We start from the raw sequence: 20,680 nt of genomic DNA on the forward strand, positions 1-20,680 counted from the left end.
ATATAGGTGAGGTGAATATAGCGGTGTATACTGCGGTCAGGGCACACAGACAACAACCACTACACAACAGCAAGATCGAAAATCGTCCGAAAATGATCGGTGTGTACTGTGTTGAAGGTACACAGAACACCCACTAACTCCTGCAGATGCCTTTATTATAGAACACCAGAGATAAAGGGGTATATACAGATGTATACTGTGCTTTGCTGGAGGCACACACAACTTCCAATAACTCCTGCAGATGGCAAGTGGGCACAAATAGAGAACAGCTATGTAGGTGGATATAGCGGTATGTACTGGGTACAGAGCACGCAGACAGCACGCACTAGCTCCTAACACTACTGACTGCAAGCTCTATTATAAAAGATAGATCACTAGCTATATAGGTGAGGTGAATATAGCGGTGTATACTGCGGTCAGGGCACGCAGACAACAACCACTACACAACAGCAAGATCGAAAATCGTCCGAAAACGATCGGTGTGTACTGTGTTGAAGGTACACAGAACACCCACTGCTTCAGACGCCAACACACTACACAAGGCCACCGCGCTGGCGGCCTTATATAGTGTGGGGCGTGCACTACACAGTCTGAGCTATGATTGGCCACAGGCATCCTGCCTGTGGCCAATCATGGCTCTCCTCGCTGCTGGCGCTGCGATTGGCCAAGCATGTGGGGTCACAGTGCATGCTTGGCCAATCATGAGCCAGCAATGCACTGCGCCATCGCAGTGCATTGTGGGCCGTGAGCGCCACACGAATTTGGCGCGAACGGACCAAAATGTTCGGACTTCACCGAACGGACGAACAGCCGATGTTCGAGTCGAACGTATGTTCGACTCGAACACGAAGCTCATCCCTAAAGGGCTGCAAAGTTTTACCATATCAGCAAATACAACTCTGTAGAAACTTTCTAGGTATGGGCCCTTCGAATGAGTAGGAAAAAATATCGATTTTGGCTTAAGGCTAGAGTGTACAATGGGAGGCGAGGTTATTAGATGTTGTGAAAGTGACTTTAAAAGATCATCTTCTGTCTTGTAGAAGGATTCTCGGACACAAAAGTACTGGGAACAGAAGTCACCATTGTACTCGGTCTGTTGTAAAAGCAGTTGAGAGAAATAATCAAGCCCTCTTTGATGTTCCTCACGTTTTTACCTTTGTTGCATTGTTTCCTAGGTCCATTTTTTGCGGTTTCAGGGGTATATTTGGGAAGATGTGAAGGGGAATGGTTATTATTAGGGCGTTTTTTATGAAATCTGGATCTTACAGGAGTATGTAACCTCAAGCTCATGAAGGGAACGGGGGGAGGAGGAACCAAGGCGGGATCCTGCTGACCCATAGATAAGACTGGAGTGGGTGAAGCAGGAAAAACATTTCTGGCTTGTAAATGGTATGAATGAATGAATGAATGAAATACTTGTATAGCGCACAATGCGAACTGAATCGCCTCTAGGCGCTGTGGCGAGCTTTGATCATCTGCTAAAAGAGGAAGGTCTTGAGTTTTTTCCTAAAAGCCAGGTGATTTTCTTCCAGGCGGACGTCCTCCTATTCCATGTAAATATCCTATTAAAGTTATAATCATCCAAATCTCTTTTGAATTTTCCCATTTTAATATCAACCAAGCAATCCTCATCTCTCCTATTGTTGGCCTTCAATATATCCAACCATATAAGGAGGATGATAGTGGACTGATTGTTGATATCCCGAATGATCGTGTGAATTTGATCCCTCAATTTATTAAACCTATTTTTTCTATGAGTGATAAGAACAGCCATCCATTTGGCAGTACAAAATTCGGCCAAGTCCGCCCATTCTTTGGAGTTGTCTGCATCCAAGAAGGAGGGACATTCTTTCATAATTCTTAGGCCCCTAGGGGAAGTATGGGTTTTAATATACTGCTCCAGAAAGAATTGGTCCCACCATTGTTGATTGGTAGTATATATTAGTCTTTCTAATTGTTTGAGCTTCCTGCATAAGGTTTGTTGAATTTTACCCATAAGTTTAGCTTCCCTAAAAAAAATACCCAATTTGAACAAGGAATACAATTTATCAAGGGTCAGATACCTCTGACCATCTATGGTGGTGGGGAGATCCATGAAAAAAAAAAAAAAGGGAAAGAATGAATGGAAAATAAGTAAAAAGAAGGAGGTAAAAAACAATATTTTAGTATTTTAGTATGTAAATGTATAAGTCAAAACTATTGATATACAGTGGTGTGAAAAAGTGTTTGCCCCCTTCCTCATTTCCTGTTCCTTTGCATGTTTGTCACACTTAAGTGTTTCGGAACATCAAACCAATTTAAACAATAGTCAAGGACAACACAAGTAAACACAAAATGGAATTTGTAAATTAAGGTGTTTATTATTAAAGGTGAAAAAAAATCCAAACCATCATGGCCCTGTGTGAAAAAGTGATTGCCCCCTAAACCTAATAACTGGTTGGGCCACCCTTAGCAGCAACAACTGCAACCAAGCGTTTGCGATAACGTGCAATGAGGCTTTTACAGCGTCCTGGAGGAATTTTGGCCCACTCATCTTTGCAGAATTGTCCTAATTCAGTTACATTAGAGGGTTTTCGAGCATGAACGGCCTTTTTAAGGTCATACCACAACATCTCAATAGGATTCAGGTCAGGACTTTGGCTAGGCCACTCCAAAGTCTTCATTTTGTTTTTCTTCAGCCATTCGGTGGTGGACTTGCTGGTGTGTTTAGGATCATTGTCCTGCTGCAGAACCCAAGTTCGTTTCAGCTTGAGTACACGAACAGATGGTCGGACATTCTCCTTCAGGATCTCTTGGTAGACAGCAGAATTCATAGTTCCTTTTATCACGGCAAGTCTTCCAGGTCCTGAAGCAGCAAAACAGCCCCAGACCATCACACTACCACCACCATATTTTACTGTTGGTATAATGTTCTTTTTATGAAATGCAGTGTTCCTTCTACGCCAGATATACTTGGACACACACCTTCCAAAGAGTTCCACTTTTGTCTCATCGGTCCACAGAATGTTGTCCCAAAAGTCTTGGGGATCATCAAGATGTGTTGTGGAGAAATTAAGACGAGCTTTGATGTTCTTTTTGCTCAGCAGTGGTTTTCTCCTTGGAACTCTGCCATGCAGGCCATTTTTGCCCAGTCTTTTCCTGATGGTGGAGGCATGAACGCTGACCTTAACTGAGGCAAGTGAGGCCTGCAGTTCCTTGGACGTTGTTGTGGGGTCTTTTGTGACCTCTTGGATGAGTCGTCGCTGCGCTCTTGGGGTAATTTTGGGCGGCCGGCCACTCCTGGGAAGGTTCACCACTGTTCCATGTCTTCGCCATTTGTGGATAATGGCTCTCACTGTGGTTCGCTGGATTCCCAAAGCTTTGGAAATGGCTTTATAACCCTTTCCAGACTGATAGATCTCAATTACTTTCTTTCTCAATTGTTCCTGAATTTCTTTGGGTCTCGGCATGATGTGTAGCTTTTAAGGATCTTCTGGTGGACCTTACTGTGTCAAGCAGCTCCTATTTAAGTGATGCCTTGATTGTGAACAGGTGTGGCAATAATCAGGCCTGGGTGTGGCTAGAGAAATTGAACTCAGGTGTGGACAACCACAGTTATAGTATGTTTTAACAAGGGGGGCAATCACTTTTTCACACAGGGCCATGATGGTTTGGATTTTTTTCACCTTTAATAATAAACACCTTCATTTACAAATTGCATTTTGTGTTTACTTGTGTTGTCCTTGACTATTGTTTAAATTGGTTTGATGTTCCGAAACACTTAAGTGTGACAAACATGCAAAGGAACAGGAAATGAGGAAGGGGGCAAACACTTTTTCACACCACTGTATATATATATAGAACTGTAATATAAAAGGATTGCTCATATAATAATGTTTTAGCTAACAAAAAAATAGAGCACACGGTAGTCGTGAAGCGTAAGGCTCGGTTCACACAGGGGCGGCATGACTTGCAGCGCAACTCACAGACGCGACTTGCAAAACGACTTCTGTATAGAAGTCAATGCAAGTCGCCTGAAGTCGCCCCAAAAGTAGTACAGGAACCTTTTTTCTAAGTCGGAGCGACTTGAGTCACTCCTATTAGAACGGTTCCATAGTACAGAACAGAGCGCGACTTGTCAGGCGGCTAAGTCGCCTGGGCAAGTCGCCCCTGTGTGAACCGAGCCTCAAACAGCTGCACAACAATGTTTCAAACAGCAGATATATACAAATATTATGGCACTCATAAAAACACACACCCGCCTACCTCCTTTTTCAAAAATTGAAAAAAACTTTATATACACAGTATTTAAAAAGTAATACTAAAAAATGAATGACAATACTATAAGTATAATCAAGTCAATACAGTACACAAGGGGAATGGAGGAGAGGGGGACAGAAAAGTTCTTTTTCAAAAATTATTTTTCTAAAAAAGAAATTAATTCTTCATTGGAAGGTAAAACAACAGTCCAAGCGGAAACTGAATCAGGTTCCCACTTGACACTGTAGAGAAAAGAAAAAGAGGCGCCTCTGGGTGTAGACTGTAAATGCTATATTTAATAGAAAAGTGGTTAAAAACACTGTGTTGGCTGTGTTGGTATACAAACGTCATCTCCCTTCGCCTGGAGTCCTGCGTGCGTTCCACGCCTCGGATGAACGCGCGCTGTCAACACCGGCAGTTTTGTATACCAACACAGCTACCAGGAGCAGACTCATCCTGACAGGACTCCCTAGTGCAAATGATTGGAATGACTACACATTGAGGCTCTTCTCCCCTCCGTTCTTATGGGATCAACATATCGCCTGATTATCATTATTACAATGTGAGTGTTTTTAACCACTTTTCTATTAAATATAACATTTACAGTCTACACCCAGAGGCGCCTCTTTTTCTTTTCTCTACACTGTCAATTGGGAACCTGTTTCAGTTTCCACTGGACGGCTGCTGGGCTTGGACTGTTGTTTTACCTTCCAATGAAGAATTAATTTCTTTTTTAGAAAAATAATTTTTGAAAGAACTTTTCTGTCCCCCTCTCCTCCATTCTCCTTGTGTACTGTATTGACTTGATTTATACTTATAGTATTGTCATTCATTTTTTAGTATTACTTTTTAAATACTGTGTATATAAAGTTTTTTTTCAATTTTTGAAAAATAGGGTAGGCGGGTGTGTGTTTTTATGAGCGCCATAATATTTGTATATATTGGTCCACACATTCTCTGTTAACCTCAGCGCACTCCTCTTTCTCTCTGCGCCGCACCAAAACTTTAATGATTCCATTTTAACCCCTGTAGCACTGGCATAAAGTGGCAAAAGACCAGGCTGACACTCTCCCATGAGCAATGAGATATGTTGGTTCTTTCTTCCCCACATTGTTGGAATGCACAATAATACAGTCTATATGGAGTAAAGATGTGACTTGTCACCTTTCCATGGAGCCAGACGAAATCTCAATGTAGCTGTAGCCATTTGTTAGGGGCGATGGCTGCAGGAATAATGCATTTGAGACACCCTTGAGTAGATGCAATGATAATTGACAGACTCCAAGACTTCTATAGGTAGACCGCTATACAGTGGAAGGCCTCCAGCTGGATAACACTTCTGCATAGGTAGGACCGCTGTCTCCTATGGCAACTATTCTTGTAACAGTCACTAACGGTAGTTGTACATAACTCTTGGTAACACAAAACAGTCCTTTACTTATCTCACAGTATCTCACAGCCCTGACACAAGGGACTAAAAGAAACCCCCACCATTTGACTGAGACACCCCATCCATTTATGATCTGATCTTGCTAAACCCCTGTCTATCTAATGTCACCAGCCACAGTGCCACCTAGTGACAGAAGAGAAAAGATGCAGCAATTCCAAAATTTAGGGAGGAATCAGTGGATCTTCTATCAATCAGCCAGGACAATTACTACCTGGCAAACTAAATTTGTTAGCAACCCCATCTAAACATCAGGGTGCTCCATTTATATCACTAGAGGGATCACCAGCAGGAGGAAGGAGGTCCTGATCCCTCTATATAGATCTTTATATCACTAGAGGGGTCACCAGCAGGAGGAAGGAGGTCCTGATTCCTCTAGAGAGACCTCGTTAAGAATATTGTGTCCAGTTCTGGAGACCTCACTTACGGAAAGATATTGATAAGATAGAATGAGTCCAGAGACGGGTAATAAAAATGGTGAAAGGTCTGGGGGATAAAACATATCGAAAGCGACGTCAACAACTTAATATGTACAGTCTAGAGGAAAGAAGGGAAAGGGAAGAACCTTTAAATACATCGAGGGGGTGAAAAAGATTCAGAAAGGCGGTCTTTTCAATATGAAGCCAAAATCAAGAACGCAATGACACAACCTCAAACTAACTGGAGGATCGTTTAAAACAAAGTATTATTTTACTGAAAGGGTAGTTGATGATTGGAATAAACTACCAACAGAGGTAGTGAGACGGTCAACAGTAAACGGTTTCAAACATGCTTGTGATGATAAATATAGATCTATAGTCAGACAACAAGGTTAATGGAAAAAGGAAAAACAAACAAAAAAAAACAAAAAAACAAATTAAATAAATAAAATTAATTAATTAATAAAAAGGGCAGACTCGATGGACTACTCAGTCTTTTTCTGCCATCACTTTTCTGTTTCTAATGCCGCGTACACACGATCAAACAATCCGGTGGAAAAGTCCGGCGGACTCGAGTCCACCAGACAATCCGCCCGTGTGTGGGCTCTGGCAGACTTTTTTTACCCAAAAGTCCAGCGGACTAAGAAAGTAGTTTTACACCAAAATACAATACGGGCGTGTGTGTGCTAGTCCGCCGTACTTTTGAAATGAACTGACTTTTCCCACACAGAGAAAAGTCCGTTCATTTTAAGCGGGACTAGCGAATGAAGCTGGCCCCCGTCACCTGGTATGGACTTAAACGGGAAGACCTACGCTGAAAAAATGGCGTGGAGGTCCCCCCTAGCTCCATATCAGACCCTTATCCGAGCACGCGCGGCCCAATATTCGCTTGCTCGTCCCCACCCCCTTTCCTGACCGGCCAGCTTGCGTGCTCGGATAAGGGTCTGATATGGACCTAGGGGGGGACCCCCACACCATTTTTTCAGCGTAGGGCTTCCCCTTTAAGTCCACACCAGGTGACGGAGCCAGCGACGCTTCATTCGCTGGTCCTGGCTACCTGGAGCTGCGCTCAAAATGAACAGACTTTCCTCCGTGTGTGTGGACAAGTCCGTTCATTTCAAAAGTACGGCGGACTAGTCCGCCGGAAAAGTCCCGTGTGTCGGCAGGTCCGCTCGTTCTGACAGTCCGGCGGACTTTATGGCGGTTTGTATGCCAGACTAAGTCCGCCGGATAGTCTGATCGTGTGTACGCGGCATAACTGGACCAGAAACTATGACCTCTCTAAAATATGAAAAGTGGCCTGGTCTGAAAGCTGGTAAAACAGTCCCGTCTTGAAGTGGTTATATAACATGCCACTGGGGTGTACAAATATTGTCTGTGAAGGGGCGCATCTCTATGCTGCTCAGAAAGGGCTGCAGCAATACTGCCATTTACAAAGTCATGGCATTTCATTTTTAATAGAAGTCCTCCAAATGTAACTCTTCTTCACCAATGTTTCTGCAGCATAAGTAAGACTTCTGTGCACAGCACCCTCACGTTTAAATCACAGGCTTACCCCTAGTACCCCTAATCATTCACAAAAAACAAAAAAGAATAGTCACAGAAACAAAGACACCCAATAGTCTACCCTTTATTAAAAAAAATTAATATATCCAAAAAAAGGTCCCTCATTGTAAATCCATTATCAATCATTATGCCCACTGAGTTGGCAAAAAAATAAAGGGGGACAACCTGCGGCACACGACCAATCCCAATGATACTCCTCATCGAATGACAACTTCGTGAACTGTCATCAGCCATATGAGAGAAGGGGTGGGAATAGTGGTGAAATCATTGACCAAATCTGGCCATGGCTATATTTGGGCATTGATATCACTGCTATCCCCGCCCCTTTGCTTAGTTGGCAGGGATTTTTGGTGAGGTCAGTGGTTCCGAGGGATGGACGGTGTTTGCTTAATTACCCGCGGCTGCCTTAGTAACAGTGGGAAGCTATCATATATAGAAGCATTATGCCGCGTACACACGGCCGGACTTTCTGGCAGAAAAGGCCCGACGGTCTTCCCGACAGAGTTCCGAAGGACTTTCGACTGAGTTACGACGGACTTCCGCCCGAACGGACTTGCCCACACATGAACGGACCAAAGTTCGTTCGTTTTGAATGTGATGACCTACGACGGGACTAGAAAAAGAAGTTCAATAGCCAGTAGCCAATAGCTGCCCTAGCGTTATATTTGGTCCGTCGGACCAGCATACAGACGAACGGTTTTCCCGTTAGAAATTGATTCTGTCAGACAGATTTGAAACATGTTCTATTTCAGTGATGGCGAACCTTGGCACTCCTGATGTTTTGAAACTACATTTCCCATGATGCTCCACTACACTGCAGAGTGCATGAGCATCATGGGAAATGTAGTTCCAAAACATCTGGGGTGCCAAGGTTCGCCATCACTGTTCTATTTCTAGGTCCATCTGAATTTTTTAATAAAAAAGTCAGATGAAGCCCACACACGATCGTAATATCCAACAGAATGATTCCGTCTGGCTTTTTCTGCCGGAAAGGCCGGTCGTGTGTACGTGGCATTAGAGATACCAGCTGTATATATGATGCTCAGTTCCTGCTGAACAGAAGGTTCAATGGGCAAACGTTCAGCTGTTTGTTTGAATGCCCTTAAATTAGAACCTTTCCTGGCTGGAGAAGAAGGATTAAGAAATTCTAATGCCGCGTACACATGATCAAACTATCCGGCGGACTTGGTCCGTGTGTGGGTTCCGGCGGACTTTTTTCCCCCAAAAGTCCGGCGGACTTAGAAAGTAGTTTTGACTCAAAAACTGTCCGCCGGACTGCGAGTCCGGTGGACAATCCGGCCGTCTGTGTGCTAGTCCGCCGGACTTTTGAAATGAACGGACTTTCCCGCACACAGAGGAAAGTCCGTTAATTTTGAACACGTCTCCAGGTAGCCGGGACTAGCGAAGGAGGTCAATCTCGCCGCCTTTGGCGGCGAGATTGACATGTCGCTGGCCCCATCACCTGGTATGGAATTAAAGGGGAAGCCCTATGCTGAAAAAATGGCGTGGGGGTCCCCCCAGGTCCATATCAGACCCTTATCCGAGCACGCTACCCGGACGGTCAGGAAAGGGGGTGGGGACGAGCGAGCGCCCCCCCCCCCCCTCCTGAGCCGTACCAGGCGGCGTGCCCTCAACATGGGGGGTGCTTAGGGGAAGGGGGGCCGCACGGCCCCCCACCCCAAAGCACCTTGTCCCCATGTTGATGAGGACAAGAGCCTCTTCCTGACAACCCTGACTGTTGGTCGTCGGGGTCTGCGGGCGGGGGGCTTATCGGAATCCGGGAGCCCCCTTTAATAAGGGGGCCCCAGATACCGGCCCCCCCACCCTATGTGAATGAGTATGGGGTATAATGTACCCCTACCCATTCACCTGTGAAAAAAATGTAAATAAAACACAACACACGAGGGTTAAAAATAATTTATTGCACAGCTCCGGGGGTCTTCTTCCGTCTTGGGGGGTCTTCTCGCCGGACTCTTCCGCTATCTTCTGCTAGCTCTTTTACTAGCGCAGGAGCCCGGCTTTCTGGCCCAGTCTTCTGTCGCCGCTGTCTTCACCACCTTCTGTTCTTCTCTTCTTATTCCTAGAGATGTTGACTCAATGCTGTCTCTGGCCATAATGACAGGGACGTGTTGCGTGGCGACTTATATAGGGACAATGGGCGGGGTCACCGGGTGATGTCCCTGTCCATTATGATGTCACAGTCCCAGAGGATGCTGGGACTGTGACATAATAATGTGCGGGGACATCACCCGGTGACCCCGCCCATTGTCCCTATATAAGTCGCCTCGCAACACATTCCTGTCATTATGGCCAGAGACAGCGACGAGTCAACATCTCTAGGAAGAAGAACAGAAGAACAGAAGGCGGCGAAGACAGCGGCGACAGAAGACCGGGCCACTGCCAGTAAAAGAGCTGGGAGAAGGACTGGAGGCCCGGCAAGAAAAACCGAACTGGGGGACAAGAACCCCGAAGTCGGAAGAAGAAGGCGGCGGTGGCGACAGAAGACTGGGCCACTGCTAGTAAAAGAGCTAAAGGAAGAAAGCGGAGGCCCGGCAAGACGAACCAAAGAGGGGGACAAGACCACCGAAGAGGGGGACAAGACCCCCGAAGTTGGAAGAAGACCCCCGGGCGGCACCGAAGAAGAAAGCTGGGCTCTTCTGCTAGTGAAAGAGCTAGCAGAAGATAGCGGAGGAGTCCGGCGAGAAGACCCCCCCAAGACGGAAGAAGACCCCCGGAGCTGTGCAATAAATTATTTTTAACCCTAGTGAAAGAGCTATCAGAAGATAGCAGAGGAGTCTGGCGAGAAGACCCCCCCAAGATGGAAGAAGACCCCCGGAGCTGTACAATAAATTATTTTTAACCCTCGTGTGTTGTGTTCTATTTACATTTTTTTCACAGGTGAATGGGTAGGGGTACATTGTACCCCATACTCATTCACATAGGGGGGGGGCGGTATCTTTAATAAGGGGGCTCCCAGATTCCGATAAGCCCTCCGCCCGCAGACCCCAACAACCAACGGCCAGGGTTGTCGGGAAGAGGCCCTTGTCCTCATCAACATGGGGACAAGGTGCTTTGGGGTGGGGGGGCCGCGCGGCCCCCCTTCCCCTAAGCACTCCCCATGTTGAGGGCACGTGGCCTGGTATGGCTCAGGAGGGGGGGGGGGGGGGGGCGCTCGCTCGTTCCCACCCCTTTCCTGACCGGCAGGGTAGCGTGCTCGGATAAGGGTCTGATATGGACCTAGGGGGTTTTTTTTCGGCGTAGGGCTTCCCCTTTAAGTCCATACCAGGTGACGGGGCTAGCGACGTGTCAATCTCGCCTGGAGACACGTTTAAAATTCACAGACTTTCCTCCATGTGTGGGCAACTCCGTTCATTTCAAAAGTACGGCGGACTCCCGCCATAGTCTGCCGGAAAAGTCAGGTCGTGTGTGGGCAGGTCCGCTCGTTCGGAAAGTCCGGTGGACTTTCTGGCGGTTTGTCCGCCAGACTAAGTCCGCCGGATAGTCTGATCGTGTGTACGCGGCATTAGAGTTATTTTTGAATGACTGTTTTTATTATGAACGTTCTATTAAGCTATTGATCGATTCATTGCAGGCGAATGTATTTCTGTATTATTTTACTGTTTTAGAATGATAACTGACTCTGTGTGTCCTGATGTCTCCTCCAGAATGAAGACTCTGGTGGCTTTTCTTTTCCTGGGCTCTTTGGGTCTGGCTTGGTGCACACCTAAACCTGGAGGTAAGAATAATAGAAATATAAATAATAACTGTGGTGCACTAGCTGAGGAGGAGGATCTGAATACATTCTCATGGCAGAAGCTAGTAAATAAAAATAACTCCTGGAAGATTTCTGATACCAACACTAAATCTGGGATCTTTTTTCACTCTCGGTGATAACAGTAAACGGGAAAAAAAGGGAGATCGAATCTCCTTAATGGAGACACAGATAGCAGAGACAACCTGACAGGGGTTCTAACTACCCACCCATTCTATCCAAAACAAAAAAAAAAAAAAGTTTTACCTTATATACTTTAACCTTAAATCAGTACTTCAACCAGACTTTGTCACATTCACATTCGTTCAGCCAAGGGACCCCAAAATGTATAATTATTGAGTGTCTTCTGTTTTTCTCACTTCAGCCTTTAATATCGCCAGAACTGGGGAAGCCTCACAGAGCTCCGATTATCATGGCGCTACGCCTATAGGTTACGCTTACAAGGCCATTGATAGTGTGAAAGATACAAACTGGTATAATGGCTTCTGTTCCCACACAAATAATGACCAGTCACCCTGGTGGAGGCTAGACATGAAACGGAAATACAAAGTAAATGCCGTTGTAGTCACTGGACGGTCAGACGGAGCAATGGAACGGATGATGGGTGCTGAGGTCCGAATTGGATATTCTCCAGACAATAACAACCCAGCGTGAGTACCACGGGGCCAACAAACTGTAAGGGTACCTATGTCAATGGTCTTTGGGCTTATGTCGATGGCCTCAGTTTGAGATGCTTCTGAGATCACTTAGAATTCAATGACAGGTGTATCTGAGTATACCTCCTACAATTGACCTTCTTCTGACCTGCTAAAACTTACCTGATCCTCTGCTTTCCTGACAAATGGTGCTTCCCCGCGGTCTGGTGGTGGACTGTCCCTTTGCGCCAGAGTTTGATGACATCATGGCCTTAGACCGCTGGTGTGCTGGGGAGAAGAAGCTGGGGTGCATGTCCCCTAGATCTAAATAAACAATTTAATCCTTGCAGTACAGGCACAAGCTCCACTGCATTGGAAAATGTTTACGTTTCCCCCTGCTTGTGTAATTTTCCCAGAATTCTGTACAAAGATACAAGTCAAATTTTAGACATCCCCTATGATGGGAATTTCAATTTTGGTGAGAAACTCCCCAACAGTTAAATACTTCTAAAGAGATGGAGACACTGCAACTTTTCTCATTAGAACACTAATGCTGCGTACACACGACCGGACTTTCCGTCAGACTAGGTCCTACGGTCTTCCCAACGGACTTTCGGCGGAGTTCCGACGGACTTGCCACACGAACGGACTAAGTCCATTTGTAAGTCCATTTGTTTTGAACGTGATGACGTAAACGGGTCTAAATAATGAAGTTCAATAGCCAATAGCTTCCTTTGCGTCGTATTTGGTCCGTCGGACCTGCACACAGACAAACAGTTTTCCCGATTTTAGTCCGTCGGAATTGAGTCCGTCGGATAGATTTGAAACATGTTCTAGGTCCAACTAATTTTTTTTCTTCAGAGCAACAAAAAGTAGTAATCTGCTACAAAGTTTGCTATTATACTTTGTGATATATTACCTTTGTTTCCAGTATGTCCTCAGACAAAAGATTTTTGTGACAGACTCACCTGGGACAGTGGCTTTTGGAGGGGACTGAATGCTATCCTCTTGGCTACTGACTATGGGCCCTGGCATTTGAGGGAGATACAAGCATTTAGGAAGCTATTCTCTGTTATGTAATGCAAAAGGACATTATTAAGGAGGCCATGATGCCCTATGCCACCCTAACTTGCCCTATACCACCCCAACCTGCCCTATACCACCCCAACCTGCCACTATACCACCCTATACAATCCTAACCTGCCACTATACCGCCCTATATTAGTCCCAGGATAACACCTCTTGAAGGTTTGAAGTCCAGCACCAGCTAAACACTTCAGAACTAACTAAGCCCATCCACTCTTCCCTAGAAGCGGTAATATGCCCTGGCCGAAGGGCTGCTGTTAGAAATCATGGGGCCCCCGTATAGCCTACCTCATGGGACCACCCCTGATCCTGCTCATCTGCCTACCTAAAATGTGATCCGAAAAACAAAACGGAAGGAGATATGTCTTCCCACGTCTTGGCGGATCGGAGGGTAGTTGAATGTAAACAGGCAGCCGAGTCCATTTACACCCGACTACCCATAAAGCAGAGTTGGCTCGATCCGTGGCCGCTCTGCATAAACTGAGTGATCCTGTCATCCGTCCGCTCTGCTCTGATCAGTGGGGAATCAGTGAACAGATGCCCCGCTGAGCAAAGTGAAGCCCCCTTTGTGTGATAGGGGCCTAAGGATGCATTTCACTGTCCTTCAATGATCATCATCATATCATTGTGATAATCATACTGCGTCACATGTGTAAATCCAAGGCGGACTAATTTGGCATCTACTGTATGTCAGTGGGATGAAGGAGGGGAACTTGGCTCTGTAGAAATGTATGAAACCAAATTGCTCTAGGGGGAACGCAAAGGGAGAAAGGAGGGCTAAAAGGACTTTAAGGGATGATTTGGATGGGTGGCTATTGTGGTGTTTGTCAAGCAATGAGAGGGCAATATTGCAAAATGCAGACACACAATGCCCCAGCCATGTTCATTGCATGCACTTGCAGGGTATTTGTGGTGCACCCTATTCAAGGTGACATGCCATTTCATTTTTGCCATTGAACAGCACTGAGTGGCTGCATCTCCTTTTTCAGGTGGGGTGGTCGGGTGGTTGGTAAAACTTCAGCTTACAAGTGTAGTCTCAGATCTGGACATTCCTCTCTAGGGGTCCACACACTGACTGTCTGCCTGACACCCTTTCTGTAGCACCCTGGAGTTTAGGCAGGGTTTCTCCTAAATTTACCTGCCAGGCGTAGCTACCTAGACTAATTTTTAGGGATCATCTGACTTCTTCCCATGTCTGGCACTGCTGCACTTTTCTCTTCTTCCACTGGGTGGTCAGGTACCTGGTGGCATTAGATAAGAGAAGGGCAATGCAAGGTCAGATTATGGATGTATGTCAGACAATGGGCAGGGGTTTTCTTGGATCCCTTTGCCTACTGGGTGAGCCTATATATTTGGATGGAGTCAGGGGATCAGTGTTCTGTGCCACCTGGATGGCTGTCTGGGTGGACGTGTGTTGTATTGCCCGGGCTGCTAGGCTGGAGTTTGGGCCTATCCCGGGCACATCTGGCTGCTAGGCTCTCTGAGGGCCTATCCAGAACCAAGAGAGCAGCGTAGGGTTGGGATTGCGGCTTGCAGTACAACCAGAGATGACGGTTCTGCCATCCAGAAAACCTGTCGTGATCGGAATTCGCCACTAAGGGGCCGTCCACCTTATTACCAGGGACCACAGTGAGTAACTGAAGCAAGTATTCTCACCAACCGTGGACGGTGAAGAATCGGGAAACTTCAGTGGGTATTTAGCCAGGGACCCAGCCAGCGGAGGTGACGCTTGCAGAGCAGCCTTGTCTCAAACCAGGGACTGAGCACGCCAGTGGGGTGAAGCTTGAGAGTTATCTTGAGTGCCAAGCTAGGGTCCCAGCAGAGAAGCGGGGGTGACCCGAAGGTACTACAGTGAAGATTGGAGGAGCTCAAGGGATTCAGTGGCAGAGAACAATCTAGTCTAGTGAGAGACTGGGAGCTCAGTGGGCAGAAAAACTACAAGAAGTGATTGTAGTAGAAGGGAAGGAACTGTTACACTTTGTGTTAGGAACTGTTAAAGACTGTTGCCATAGGAGACAGCATTCCTACACATGCAGATGTGATGTCTTGCTGAATGACTTTCCCTGCATGGCTGTCTATCTATTGAAGTCTCGGAGTCTGCCAATTAATCTTGCAACTACCTAAGGGTGTCCTGGCCCTAACTCTCCCTCCTAAAGTTCTATTAAGAGAAATACAAATCTCTTTTGCATTCAAGAAGTGTCTGGCGCCCAATGACTTTAACTACTTTGCACCCACTATGACTCACAACCAGGGCCGGACTGGCCTACCAGTTTACCGGGAGATTTCTCGGTAGACCGCCTGCCCTTGGGCCGCTTTGAGTTGTGGCTGCAGTGCTCCCCTCTCTCCTACGGGTCACAGAGCAGGCAGGGTCTGTGTTTGGCAGTGGTGCTTTAACACGGTCCCATCCCCCCCAGACCGGCTCGTGTGATAGTAGATAGAATCAGTGTTCCGCTTTTCTATATTCCTCCATGCAGCCGCTGAATGCTTGGAGGAGGGAGAGGAGGAAAATCAAGCATTCAGTGGCTGCATGGAGGAATATAGAAAGCTCATTTCCTCTCTATGCGGCCCCCCCTGCCGATCCTCCTATCCAACTTCTTTTACTGGCCCCTCCCAGTTCTCCTTGTGCTCCCTGGCTCCCCGCCCCCAGTGCTCTCCTCCCCCACCACACTCTCCAGCCCCCCCCCCCCCCTCACAGTTTTTTCTGCCCCCCTGCTCTCCAGCTCTCCCCATCCTTCTCTAGCCACCATCCCAGTTCTCTCCACGCCCCCCCCCCCCAGTGCTCTCCACCCCTGTTCTGGATATTTGGGGGGAACCCCACGTCATTTGTTTTTTTAAATTTGATGTGGGGATCCCCTTAATATCCATACCAGACCGAAAGGGCCTGGTAATTGAATTTGGGGGAACCCCACCCTTTTTAAAAAAAAATTTTTATCAATGACTTTCAATGACTGTTATCTGTATTATGGGGAGCCGATAATTCATTATAGCCGTGAGTGATTTTAAATGACTTTTGTTCCTGCAGAAATGACACTTTGTGCAGGGACAGTTCTAAGCACGGGAAACATGCGCCCCTTCACAGGCATACTATAGACACCCCCCAGGTACCAAATTTAAAGGAATATTACACTTTTATTGTTTCACTTTAATCATTATTAAAATCACTGCTTTTGAAAAAACGTCAGTTTTTAAAACCTTTTTTTGCATTGATCCATGTCCCATTGGGCAGGACCTGGGTCCCCAAACACTTTTTATGACAATAACTTGCATATTAGCCTTTAAAATTAGCACTTTTGATTTTGAACGTTCGAGTCCCATAGACTTTAATAGGGTTCTAAAGTTCACACAAAGTTTAGGTCTGTTCGCAGGTTCTGGTGCGAACCAAACCGGGGGGTATTCGGCTCATCCTTAGTTGTAACATGACAAAATGTGGAAAATTTCAAGGGGTGTGAATACTTTTTCAAGGCACTATGTATACGTGTATATATATATATAATATATACCAGGTGCATGTGTTTGAACTTAGGGGTGCACACTGTAATGCAATAGGCTGCGCACACCATTGAGTTACTGTACCATGACTTCTCTGTGTGTTCACAGTGATCCCTCTGTGTGCACTGCTGGTCACAGGGAGATGGATGGAGGACATGGACTGCTGCCCGTTGCATGGACCTACAGTATCGCTCCCTGTAATTGCCCTGAGCCTGCAACCTTTCTTCTGTTGTTGATTCCCTCAGCACTTACTTGCTGAAGGAGGCAGGCAGTGTGTGAGCTGAGTCACTGCTCCTCCAGCAGCACAGGGACTGAGAGAGCTGGGACTTTAATCTCACTATTGGCAAATGCAGCCAGGGTAAATCCGCATATGAGCCGAAATAGGAAAAATAGTCCCTCTAGCTACAGTCTCCCCTGCCCTCTGGATGAACTGAGCCATCCCCCCTCCCCCAGCCCAGGGGTTGCCTCTTATCAGGATAGAGCAGTGGATGGATGGCCACCTACCTGTATGCAGGCCAGGTAGCGATCGCCCCTGGGCACTCCACTGTCCAATCTGTGTGTTCTTTGGGCTCAGTATCAGCAGCAGGCTGGGAGGTGTACAGGAGTGTCTGATGGCTGGCCGACTCAGAGAGGCTCAATCTTTGTGTTCCACCACCATGGGACCGGGGACAAGTTCACCAGCTAAACCGGAAGTGAAGCGGTTCCACTAAAAGCACCACCCTACATCCTCCATGGCTTCGCAAATCATAAACCACCACACAAAGAATAATTGTACAGTAAGAGTGTTAGGGGGAATCGCTCTGCGCCCCGGGGAAACTCTAAGCCCTTGTGCACACGGTCGGACATTCCGACGGAAAATGTCCGATCGGACCGTGTTGTCGGATAATCCAACTGTGTGTGGGCTCCATCGGACTGTTTCCGTCGGAATATCTGACGGACAAAGTTTTAGAGCTGGGCTGTAAAACTTTCCGACAACATGATCTTGTGTGTAGAGAATTCCGATAGGAACAAAGTGCCACGCATGTTCAGATCAAATTCCTAGACCAAAGCTATTGGCTACTAGCCTGAACGTAGTCCCGTCGTAACGAAATAACGTTGTCACATTACGTACGATCGGATTTTCCGACAACTTTGTCCAACCGTGTGTATGCAACACAAGTTTCGGACAAAATCCGTCGGACAAAATCAGACGGATTTTGTTGTCGGAATGTCCGACCGTGTGTACAAGGGCTAAAGGGAGCCAATCAAGTTTCCCAGCTGCAATCACATGATTGCAGAAACGTCATGCTTCCCGTAGACACCTGTGTATCTGGCGCCCCCGCAGACACTTAAAGGAACTTTTTGTTTTTTTGATCACTAGCTTTGGAGGGGGGGTGGGCGCCACTGAATTATGAATATCTTTAAAAATAGCCCTAAGCTTCTCATTGATCATATAGCATGTAATGCAAACCCAAAAGATAGAGCTTGCCCCCAGGATTTAGCAATTCTCTGCCTTGTGGCTAAAATGATGTATTTCTGGCCAAATTTATGGTTCTTTGAAGAAGTTCTTAACAATTGATGAGCCTGTATGTATACTAGGAACCCATTTTGTAAATCTCTCAAAGGTGAATAAGTGCCATTTTCTGTATCATTGTGCTGGTCCTTGTTTGTCTTCCACAGGTGCGGTAAGATCACTAAAATTACTAATCCTACGTCGACTTTCTTCTGTGATGAGATGGAGGGTCAATACGTCAGTGTGGTGATCCCGGGGCGCAGTGAATTCCTGCACCTGTGCGAGGTGGAGGTCTATGGTGACCCTGTGACCGAGTGCTGCGCATTTTAGGGAAACCTCAGAGGAACATGACAGAAAACATACTGAAGTTGATCATCAAATTAAATATCCAGGAAATAACATGTCCTTAAAGCGGAACTTCACTGCTCAACCAAACGCGATTTAATTCATTTTTAATACTGAAAGCAAACTACCCCCATACATCCATGTCTCCGTTGCTTTATTTTGTTGAGAAATCAGTTTGAAAAACCCCTCCCTAGTTTTTCTGGCCTTGGCCATCTTGAGAAAGGGCAGATGATTCATGTATCATTTACTTCCTGGAATCCATCAGCCGTTAGTTTAGGCATTCGGGCAGGAGGGCGTTCTTAGCTGAAAAAGCCCATCCTCCTCTCCCGAAGACTCCTGGGATGTATGACATCATTTGCCTAGGCATTAAAAACACCTCCCTAGTTTTTCTGGCCTTGGCCATCTTGAGTAAGGGCAGATGATTCATGTAGCATTTACTTCCTGGAATCCATCAGCCGTTAGTTTAGGCATGCAGGCAGGAGGGCGTTCTTAGCTGAAAAAGCCCATCCTCCACCCCTGAAGACTCCTGGGATGTATGGCATCATTTGCCTAGGCATGGAAACTAGGAATTAATGGAATAAATGTAAAAAGAAAGTTTAAAACTAATTAATATGATATACTTTCCTATCTATTTACTAATGCTAGCAGCATAAGGATTAAAAATAGTCAGTGTTGATTGAGAGAGTGAAGTTCTGCTTTAAGGCCCCAGAAAAATATGACACATCTATGTTTTCCCATCTGACTATAGGAGGTTGTTTTCCACACCTTATAGTCTTGACTCACTCAAGAAACTCTTCAGATATATCACTTCTATAGAATGACCTTGACCTAGCAAGACCAAACACCCTTTTATCTGATTGGGACAAAAAGAGAACAGGAACTGCTCTACCACGATGGGAAAAATCAAGGTCAAACCTTATAAGTGCCCCTTACACCCCTTACATCTTGCACATTCTCCTTTCATAATCTCAGTTACACTTGTCCCGAAAGGGCAGAACTTGCTGCAACAGACCTAGAGGTTCTTTATAAATGTAACCTTGTTGGGATAGGGAATGGATAGATTGGGGACCGTTGTCCAAATACCCATGTTTTCCTATTAACAAGCCAGGCCAGGAGTCTTCATTGTTTCACCTTCCTCCTTATCTCAACAGGCTTCCATATATTCAAAGGCATGTGTTTAGTGAACTCATGGCCAACACAGATGTTTAAGGGCATGTGGTTTATCCTTACACATTCAACCATCCTGTAGAATTTGTGGTCAAATTTAGACTCACCTGTTAGTAGCACTTGACTCTCTGCTGCCTGTGGTGGCAGGAGTCAGGTGGGTTCTTTTGCAAAGGAAAAAAATTCTGTGTTCATTGGTCAAGCCACTGATTGGTTGGGTGAACATTCTGCTTTGCCACTTTCCCTGCAACACCCCCAACCTCCTTGGGTCTTAAAACAAGTTACATTTTTCTGTGGCTTTAGGTCTGCAAGGGCCAACGTTTTCTAATTTGGTGAGTTGCTCCTAACTTATGAGCCATGAAATCCTTACAAAAAATGACTGAACTGCTAAAATTTTACAAGATTACAGAATGGTGTCCCCAAGAATCTGTCTGTGGCACCAGCTCTGAGACTCCTCCAGCCTTTTGCCTGTGTTACCCTGACATCCCTCCAGCTGTTTGCCTGTGCTATCAAATTTAGCCTTGCTGAATGCAGAATTTTCCTTTTTGTTGGGTGGTGTGGGGTCGTATCTGAAACATACTGAATGTATCAAACGTTGTTTTAAAATGTTAAATAAGCAAATAAATAGAATGTGTTTGCAGAGAGCAATGAGTTGGACTTATTGTGTGCAACTGTTTGGAACACAAATATAATCCTAAAGCCTGCTGTTTTAATCATATGAGCTGTCAATCTAGTTCTATGAATAAAGTGTATTGTTTAAAGAAATTAATGTGGTTCTTTTTTGCTAAAATTCCTGGCTGGTTCCAAGAGCTTGCAATCTATGTCCACTGTCGGCATAATCTGCTCAGTACTGTATGAAGAGGTAATTGGGTCTTGTATCATTACTCATCCGAGAAAGCTTCAGATTTTAAACACTGATTGTGCTACTTAATCTGCTACCAAAATAGAGGAATGTAACCCACAGATGGACTGCCAGTGACCCCCACTTTAAACAGGCCCCCATTCCAACTTCACTGTTTTACCTGG

General features: G+C 45.9%; 1 protein-coding gene across 1 annotated transcript in view; it reads left to right on the forward strand.

Moving 5' to 3' along the window:
• Positions 1–20,419, forward strand: part of LOC143997923 (fucolectin-like) — a 54,953-nt gene extending 34,534 nt beyond the window's left edge. Inside the window, exons 2-4 of the mRNA XM_077493744.1 lie at positions 11,337–11,407; positions 11,808–12,093; positions 18,313–20,419. Coding sequence (XP_077349870.1) covers positions 11,338–11,407; positions 11,808–12,093; positions 18,313–18,475 — 519 coding nt within the window. The 5' untranslated portion in view covers position 11,337 and the 3' untranslated portion in view covers positions 18,476–20,419. The remainder of the gene's footprint in view (positions 1–11,336; positions 11,408–11,807; positions 12,094–18,312) is intronic.
• The last annotated feature ends 261 nt before the right edge of the window (positions 20,420–20,680 follow it).

This window comes from Lithobates pipiens, unplaced genomic scaffold (assembly GCF_037356315.1).
Source record: "Lithobates pipiens isolate NorthernLeopardFrog02 unplaced genomic scaffold, aLitPip1_a1.2 Scaffold_19, whole genome shotgun sequence".
Classification (NCBI taxonomy): domain Eukaryota; kingdom Metazoa; phylum Chordata; class Amphibia; order Anura; family Ranidae; genus Lithobates; species Lithobates pipiens.